The sequence below is a fragment of the Mus caroli genome, unplaced genomic scaffold, assembly GCF_978045245.1.
Source record: "Mus caroli unplaced genomic scaffold, Mus_caroli_1 scaffold_2, whole genome shotgun sequence".
Classification (NCBI taxonomy): domain Eukaryota; kingdom Metazoa; phylum Chordata; class Mammalia; order Rodentia; family Muridae; genus Mus; species Mus caroli.
In genome coordinates this window covers 90,656,641-90,666,612 of record NW_028227257.1, presented here as the reverse complement: position 1 = coordinate 90,666,612, position 9,972 = coordinate 90,656,641, and the positions used below count along the sequence as shown (strand labels likewise).

Sequence of the window (9,972 nt, the reverse complement as noted above, 5' to 3'; positions counted from 1 at the left end):
GGGAGTGGCCAACCAATTACTGAGCTGTCTTGAGGCCCATGCCAGGAGAGACAGCCCATGCCCTACACTATCTGGATGGCCAGGATCCAGAAGCTAGATGGATCAGAGTCCCAGAGTATAATACAAAATTGTAGTAATATTCTGCTATACCCATAGATTGCTGCTTAGCCCATCATCAGAGAGGCTTCCTCCAGCAGCTGATGGGAGTAGATATAGAGACCCACAGTCAAACATTAGGCACAGCTCAGGACCTCCATGAAAGAAGGGCAAGAATGATTCTACAAGCCAGAGGGATCAAAAACAACAGAAGAACAAGGTCCAAATAATCAAGTAAGCAGGGCATATAGGGATTCACAGAGAGCAAGGCAGCAGTTATATAACCTGCATGGGTCTCTGCTAGGCCCTCTGCATACCTACTGTGGTTTTTTTTTTGTTAACTTTGGGTTTCTGCTGGACTCCTAACAGTGAGAGTGGTGATAACTCTGACTCTTTTCCTACTCATTAAAACCTTTAACTCCTACTGGGTTGCCTCCTCCAGTCTTGATAAGAGAGTTTATGCCTTCTTTTACTGTGTCTTGTTATACAGTCTTCAGTTAATATCACTGATCTTTTCTTTAAGGAAATAGAGAAGGAGAGAATCTGAGTGGGAGGAAGTGGGTTTGAAAGAGGGGAGGAAGGAGAGGATGCTGTCAGAATGTATTGTATAAGTGAAAAATGAGGAAAAAAATAGTAAACCTTCTTTAACACCCCCCCCCCCGCCAAAAAAAAAAAAAAAACTATGATACAGTTGCTGTATAGTATATATCTCTTTGCAGTTGATGGTTTCTAGTCAAGGGCCAGGGGGTGAAGGATTCAGTTTTCTTTAAGGAACTGACCACTGGGAGTTTGACCATGTTCCAATGAGTATATGGGTAACACAAATTGGATTTGGTGTTTTGTTTGTGTTTGTTTTCAGGGGGAGGGCACAAGGATAGGAGTGTGAACCTTAGAAGAATGTGAAGCAAGTGTGATTGGGGTGCATTATATAAAATTCTAAAATAATTAATAAAAACATTATGCTGGGGGGAGGGAGAAACTTCTTTTCACAGCAGAGAGCAACTATTACCAAAACCAAAATCAAACAACAAGTCAAAATGTGGAGAACAACTGACTATAACCTGCCTAGTCCCAGCTGATATTCCTACAGCATAACATCTATAACTAAGGATCACAGAACATCATGGAAAGAGAGGCAGAAAGACCAGAAAGTCTCCTGCAAGATTTAGTCTTTAGGATATGACAGAGAATGTATATCAATAAAATCTCTACAATATTGAAGTGGAAATTTCTGTTTTCCTTGTAGACTCCATTGTGTCATGTGATGTTTTTCTGGAAACTGTCTTATGAGAGTATGTTTTTCCTGAAGCAGCCATGTAAGAGGATGTTTTTCTGAGAATAGACATGCGTGTTTTTCTAGAAGCTACCTTGAAAAGGGGTGTGTGATTTATTTTCTAGAGCGGATATTTGAGAGAACATTAGATGTTTGGAAAGGATATACATATGACCCAACAGACAGTGGACCATGCTGTGTGGCATTGGTTCATCTTCTCATATTTTGCTAGTCTTCATTGGGCTTTCCTGATACTGGTCTTCACTGATAGTACTGTGGCATTGGTTCACCTTGCCTTCTCTTCTGATCATCATTTGCAGTGACTTTCATAGATAGAAACACCCCAAAGAATTTTTGGTGGTGTTCTGGCAGCTTCTTGAAACTTCTGCAGACTTGGGTCAATTGGCAGAGCCTCGTGGTTTCTTCAGGATCAAATTGCAATTGGTGATTCATGAATAGTGTTTTTGAGTAGATGAAGCTACCCACTGCTGAATCCTGTGAACTAAACTGCTACTATGCTGACAAGAAAGATTGGCTCAAAGAACAATTTCTAAACAGGTCCACATCCTCCTATGCCCTATTAACCTTTCTTTTCCACTACCTGTGGTGGGTGATGGACTAGAAGAGAGGTTAAAGCATTTAAGAACCATTATTAAAGTAAGTTTTGAAAAGTGTAAGCCTACAAAATATAATTACTTATAGAATACCTAAACCCAGAGCATGAGCACAGGATTTCTATCCCTGCCTCTTATATGCTATACAGTGGCATGGGCAAGGAAGAGATGCCCTCCTGACCTCCTACCCCCTTGTTGCCCTTGTCAGCTGCAGTGGACAGGAGAGCTGGTCTGGGGTCATAAGAGCTGGCCCTGCTCCTCACCTGCTGTAGCACTCACAAGAACAGGATCTACATCTCTGCTGGGCAGCACAGTAGAGCTGATCCTGGTGGCAGGGCTACTTGTGAACTGGCTCCAAGGGTTGTAGTGTGGGAGAGCTGGCTCTGTAATGTGTCTGCCATGATGCAGTAGTTCAGGAAGAAGGGAAAGATTTCATCTCAACCCTCTCCATAGTTTCTAGTCACCTATGGCATGTGAGAGGGCCGACCCCAGGGTCATGAGAGTGGGACACTGGCTCTGTCCCTCATCAGCTGCAATACTAGAGATAGCAGGCCCTGAACTATGTCGGAGTAGCACAGTAGAGCTGGCCCTGATGGCTGAGAGTATATGACCTGGCCCCAAGGGCATAAGAGCAGAATCTCTGCTCTGCCCCTTGCTGGTTGCAGCATTGCATGAATTAGCTGTGGTCGGGCTTCATAGCATACCCTGCTGTTGTGGGTAAAGGAGAGCTGATGCACGGAGCAGCTCAGATATCTCTCAGGCCCAGTCCCAGGGCTTTGAGTTGGATCACCCCAACATCTACCCCATTGATGAGCTGCTGAAATACAAGAGGCCAGTCCTATAGATCCAAAGCTACAGGATCTCCATGACACAGGGCAGCTGCAGGATATCAAATGAGTCTCAGTGAGGTTCCAGTATTGGTAGTGTGGCAGAAGGTAGAGGTCCAAATCAAGCCAATAATTTATTGCAAAGAACATTTGTAAGCAAAGTAGTGTTATCCAAAGGGTATACTATGGGACACACTGTGACACACTATGAGTCTCACAACAAGATTTCTTTTTCTTTTTGGGGGAAAGATGCAAGGGTAGAGGGTGAGTATGAGGAGATAGGGAGATGAGTGGAGTTGGGTTGAATGAAGTGAATTTCACAAAGACCCAATAAAACATTTTTTAAAAGACCTAAACAATGACAACATCAACAGATGTGCCAATAAGGATGAGGGGAATCACATGGGGCATCTAGCTCCAGATTATACACTGATTAAAAGTGTATCTGTTTCTGAAATTCATTCCTCGGGACAGAATAAGTCCTGGTTCATTTTAGCTCAGTTCATAGATAAGTATCTCTGTCTTCTGCATGACCTCAGAAAGAGAAAACATCCTCAGGGACACAGCCTAAACAAACCCCAGCTCGTTATCTATACAGTGATGGGAGCCATTCACGTCCTCGAGGGCTTATGAGATGCATACTGCATTCCAAAATATCCAAAACCAGATTCAGACCTTGGTTTCAACTGCAGTGAAAAGAATTAATAGGTGAGTTGTGCATAAATAAATACATCAAATATCTGTTTCTAAAATAAAATATTCCAAAACAATAAATAATTAATTCTTGGGAGGGCAAAAGTGAGAAAGACTCATCTATTAATAATGTCCTCAGTAGCCTTTCTATGCACAATATTTCCAGAAGTTGTTTGTTCATTTTTATTTTATTGACCAAATTAAATTAAGGGTTAGAAATATTTGTGCTTCTTGTTCTGTAATTGTTGTTATAAGAACAGAAATCCAAAGATTCTTTGTATTTCCTCAGGACTTTCAGTTTCAAATTCAACATAATATTTTTCTTCCTTTCTTTTTTTCTCCTTTTCTTTTCACTTTTATAAGAACTGCAAAAACATCAGAGCTTTGAAATTACTTGTTAAAAGTATTTGAAAACATTTATGTCATTTAGCAGTCTCTGCATCCTGAAATATCATTAATCATAGATTTGGGATACATATATTATATGAAATGCTGCCTAAATAGCTGTATGTCATAATTTCTATGTGTTTCTGAGCACACTGGACATTCTCAACTACAGCAGCATCCAAGGTAGGGTACTCAGAATTCTGATTTTTAAGCTAGTTTATCATATTTTCATTCTCTCCCTGCAAGGAGTTTAAAATAAAAGTAATTAAATCCTCTAATTATAAATATGTATAAAGGTAAAATTTATGGAATCTAGATTTTATACATAGGGACAAAGAGAACTAAGTAGCTAGATGAGTTACAGAACGTTCTTCCTGTGTATGGCATGTGATCGTCATGTATTTGTGATACTCCGTGTAATTTATTAGTTTATACAAAGTCATATTTATTCTTTAAAAAATAAACTAGTAATTTTCAGGATGCCTAAAAGGGAAATCTCAGCTTATATCAATAGAGGTAGACATAGAATACAACTGAAAAGTTTAAAATGCTCGTTGGAATCTGTGACAGAAGTATAGCCTTCACTGCCATGAGGACAGGTCAGTATGGGAAGAAGAACTATTTGAACTCTTTTTTCTTTTAAGGAACCCTTTCAACTCTGAAGCTAATATCAAAAAAATTAGTGCTTTAAAAATTCTCTTTGTAAGAGGAATGTATATACTTTCAACCACAAATGGAAATAAGTACTAAAATTCAGAATCAAGAACACTTAATTTTGTTTAAAACATTTTTGTATGTGGAAAAAATGTTTCTCTTACAGCAAATAAAGCCCTAGCTATACAGTAGAATTTCTGCATTTCTCAAACTAAAATTTCACCTTTTTAAAGAATCAAGAAAGCTATTGATAACCATGAAGTACTTGTATGTATTTATACTATGTCATCCAAAGAAAGGTGAGATGCTAAGGCAGAAGATATCAGTGTTACAATTTAGCAGACCTAGGCTGTTCTTGTCCTCTGTTATGGTCTGAAGAGCTCAGGATCCTTGAAATTAACCTGCCTAATATATAGCTCCTCAACTTTAACTTGTATACAAGTTGATAAAATACAAAATACCCAAGGATTTCTAATGTAGAGCAGTTCTATAGACTTGCAGACTAGAGATCTGAACTCATTACCATCTGGCTTTCTTTTGGAGATTAGCAGAGGACTATGGAGTTTTCTGTGACTACAGCTGGTGGCTTTAAGATACTACTCACTTCTCTGTAATTCTGACCTTCAAAGTGAACTGATCTGTGTTGGAGACACAGGTGCTGATAAATGCTAAACAACTAGAGACAGACACCCTGGATTTGAATACAGGATCCTCTACATTTTATCTTTGGGACTTTAGGTAAGTCTTCTTTTCTTAAAAATGCACATTCAATAGTGCCTAAACATTTTGATATTGTTGTGAGGAATAGGTGAAAAGCTACACACAAATCACTTAGTGCAATGCCAAATGTACTGCCAGTACTTAGTATAAGGTGTCCCACAGGAATCATACACATGGCAAGAAAGCCTCAGCATGCTGCACAAAGCATATGGAAAAAGCAGAACAAAGCAAAAGTTTCGCATCCAAAAATCTGAGCATGGGAATTTAAGTTCGTGACCAGGTTTTCTCAGTGTGGGATGAAGTTATCCATTTAAATCCTTGCCTCTTCATTTACAGTCATTTATGAAAGATTAATCTCTCCTTGCTACTCTGTAAATACCAATGTGTATGCTATTAATCTTTGAACCAGAACAGTGAATGAAACTCAGTTATTCCTTTGTTCTTCCATCAAGCACTAAAGACATTAGTTTTGATATATGGCTCAGTTGTTTAATTTGCCTTTGTGTCTACATGGTGTGAGGGGGAATGAGGAATCTGAGTGTTTTTAAAAAAAGAATTAAAATGTATTCAGATTACTTAAAAATTTACCAAAAAAGTGGAACTATTAACATCCATGTAATGATGGACAGTCAAGGTTTAGATTTTATGTGTAGTTTTAATCATAAAATATGACTTTGGCACAGACATTTGAGTGACTAGGAAAATATATTAGTTCAGTCTTTGTTATCCTAAGGATTAGCTCCTCTAGAGAAGATCTGGCAATTAAAAATGCACTCCATTCTATTCTCAGGGGCTATTGGTCATAGGAGGATTCTCTGAGACTTTCGGCTATTTAGAAGGGAAGCCATATTCATGGGTTCGGTGCTGAAAGGTTATTGTGTCAATAATACATTCATGGGGTCACATAGAATGTGGTCTCCTTTCCAAGGTCTTAATTATATATCACATTCACATAAGATGGGGACAAATCACTTTACTCTTCTTTTGTGTTAGGAACACAGAAAAAAAAAGTGTACTAAATCTGAAGTTCAGGAAAATGTAAGACTTAATAATGAAAAAGAAGTTTTAAATACTGTTCTGAAGTCTGAGTGATATATGCATCTTCATCAAGTAAATAAAAGATTTTAGATCAAGTGACTACCCGTTGTTTACACAAAGTAGAATTAATGGTCATCCATGTAAAATATTAGTGAAAATGAGAGAACAAATTTGGCTAGTACAATAAAGATGACATCCAGCACACATCAAATCTTGCAACCTAACATCTATATGTCAGAAGAAACATATATTTTTTTCTTTTGGGATCTGGGTTACTTTTCATTGAGTGTTTGTTTATTGTTTTCAGTTAGTTCCTTGTCTGGGAGGTTGATACAGAGGGGGTTGAAGGACAGAACATAATTTAGGTGGATAAGAAGGGGAGAATGATCCTGGAGGAGTTGGAAGAAGAAAAGATGACATTCAGAATAATGCTGGGTATTCTGGGGGACAGTCATGATAATCTCTCTGTGCTAATCTTCAAGACCATTCAAAAATTGGTAATTATAATTTCATAGGCACATTATTATGTTATTTAATCATACTAAAATATTTCTTGGGCTGCTACAATGTCCCAATGTAAAATTTCCACTGTTTCATAATTCATATTTTATCCAACTTGAATGGTCATGTATTCAGTTACAGGACCCCAAGAAATATATGGAAATTATATTTTTTCCAATCTTACAATTAGTAATGGTACCTGAAAAAATTTAGGAAATGGTTGATATAAAAATAAAAATGCCCATAGTAATATAAATATTATGTGATAGAATTATTGTGAAATAAATATGTTAAATATGTTAATTTATTTTATATCTTTCCCAGTGTACATCATGATGTGATGCTTCAACATTTACACATGGTATGTAGTCATCAAATCAGTGTAATTATTTGCCTCTCCTTATCAACTACACTGTGAAGCCCACATCAGTACTATTTCTATACCTAACAATCTTTAGGAATCATTCTACTTTTATAATGACTTTAATTTTAGTACTCACTTATGGGAGAAAGTATAATATTTTTGTGCCACCCATTATAGTAAAGATGTGAAGAAAAGGAAACTCATACAGATATAACTTAAGACATCTGTAAAATCTAATATATGTGTGTGTGTGTGTGAATGTGTGTGTGTGTATGTGTATAACATATATATATATTTGATTGAAAGTTTTTGGATTTTATTTTAATTCTTGAAATAAACATGTAAAACATGAATCTTTGAATTACTTTTTCACTACAGTGGTAAATTATCATTATCACTTTTACCTCTCCCATATTTACATTATTATGAATAGGGTAAAGGAACTATTTTATGATTCTAATTCATCTTATTTCATATATAACTTTAGGTATTTCTAATTTCTAAAATTATTTCTTCTAATGAATACACTGCTCCATCATTCTGGAATAAACTGAAGATCATAATTGCTTCTTTGCCCCAAGGAAATGTGATTTCTTTCCTCTTGATGTCTTGTGTCTTATAAAAATAATTTAAAGTTAAAAAAAAAAGTAAAGGACTATAAAAGTTAAATAAGAAGATTGAGATTTCCAGAAATTTTGAAAAAGTGTTCTATTTTTGAAACAAGATGGTAATAAAGATACATAATTTCAGAAATATTTAATTATTTTATAATTCTTTTTTTTCCTAAAGGTAAAATAGTTCTTTCTGGATTTAAAAACAAATGAAAGACACTGAACACATGGAGAATAAAAGGAACGTGACTGAGTTCATCTTGATAGGTCTTACACAGAACCCCCAAATGCAGAAAGTAGTGTTCGTGACATTTTTGGTTCTGTACATGATAACAATTTCAGGCAACCTGCTCATTGTGGTCACTGTCATCAACAGCCAGGCTCTGAATTCCCCCATGTATTTCTTCCTGAGCCACCTCTCCTTGATAGATACAATTTACACTTCTTCTTCAGCTCCAAAGCTGATTGTGGACTCCCTTCAAGAGAACAAAGTCATCTCCTTTAATGGATGCATGGCTCAAGTCTATGCAGAGCACATGTTTGGTGCTACTGAGATCATCCTGTTGACAGTGATGGCCTATGACCGCTATGTGGCCATCTGCAAACCTCTGCACTATATGACCATCATGAGCCACAAGCTATGCATTCTCCTGGTGGGGGTAGCCTGGACTGGAGGATTTCTCCACGCAACTATTCAGATCCTTTTTACAGTGTGGCTGCCCTTCTGTGGCCCCAACATCATAGACCATTTTATGTGTGACTTGTACCCATTGTTGGAACTTGTTTGCATGGACACACACACTCTTGGTCTCTTTGTTGCTGCCAACAGTGGGTTCATCTGCCTATTTAATTTCCTGCTCTTGATGGGATCCTATGTGATCATCTTGCGCTCTTTAAAGAACTATAGCTTAGAAGGCAGGCGCAAAGCTCTCTCCACCTGTGTGTCACACATCACAGTAGTTGTTTTATCCTTTATTCCTTGCATATTTGTATATCTACGTCCAGTGACCACTCTGCCAATTGATAAAGCTGTTGCGGTCTTTTATACTTTGGTGGCCCCTCTAATGAATCCTTTAATCTACACCCTCAGAAATTCTGAGGTAAAAAATGCAATAAAGAAGCTCTGGAGGAAAAAAATATAAATTCAGATAATAATTAAACAGGGACCTTTGAACATTACATACATAGGTAATACATTAAATCTCTTTCAGCTTTTTATCTATAGATGGTAATATCAACTATAATGAATGGTTGGATATTATATGGAGATAGTTACTAGAACAGAGGTAAAACAAGGATTGTAATCCTTTTCGTTTTTTCTCATACTTTTATAATCATAAACAAATGCCTCTTTCTGTTTTGGATTTATTTGTTTATTTTATGATTATTTCTGTATATCTGAATGCATGTGTGTGCACAAGGAAGGAGAAGACGTGCCTGGGGGACAGAGAGGCCATAGATACCCCTAGAACTGACATTACAGGAAATTTTGAGCCACTCATTAGTTATCAGCAACAAACCCTCATCTCCTATAAAAGTATCAACTACTCTTAATTGCTGAAGCATTTCTTCATCCACAATTGACTGCTTTCTAGTAAGTAAGTATAAACTGGAGAACATCTCAATGTTTCAAAAAAGTCTACAATATTAGGTTGAGATGTTACTTATTACACATGACTGAAAAGAATATGTTTAGCTATATTCTTTTTGTTGGAGTGTGGGCTTCACATAAATTCTTTGTTGATTTTATTATTTATTAAACAGCAAAAAATATGACTGACATAGTGTCCATGCTTTGTCATTTAGGAGCCAATTAGAATAAACCAACTAAATTCTTTGATTTGAAAGTGAAGTTTACACACAGTAAATTACTTTATTAGAGAATTAATGATAGGAGAGTAAAATATGCCCTGAGTATATAAGATGGATATCTAAATATTTTGAGAGAAAGATCTTCCCTGAACTATGACATTCCAATATATGGAAAATATATAGTTGTTGTCTATCAAGTGGTGGAGATATTCAATATATATTCTTTGTCCAGGAATAGTTTATAGTTTTTGATAAGAAGCTTGTACATAAGAAATTATTCTAAGGCAGGCGGATTTCTGAGTTCGAGGCCAGCCTGGTCTACAAAGTGAGTGCCAGGACAGCCAGGGCTACACAGAGAAACCCTGTCTCGAAAAAAAAAAAA

General features: G+C 36.8%; 1 protein-coding gene across 1 annotated transcript; it reads left to right on the top strand.

Moving 5' to 3' along the window:
• The first annotated feature begins 8,005 nt into the window (after nucleotides 1-8,005).
• On the top strand, nucleotides 8,006-8,937 carry LOC110285666 (olfactory receptor 4C12-like). The gene is given in 2 exon segments (XM_021151998.2): nucleotides 8,006-8,914; nucleotides 8,917-8,937. Coding segments are annotated over 2 exon segments (930 nt in total).
• Nucleotides 8,938-9,972: the final 1,035 nt, after the last annotated feature.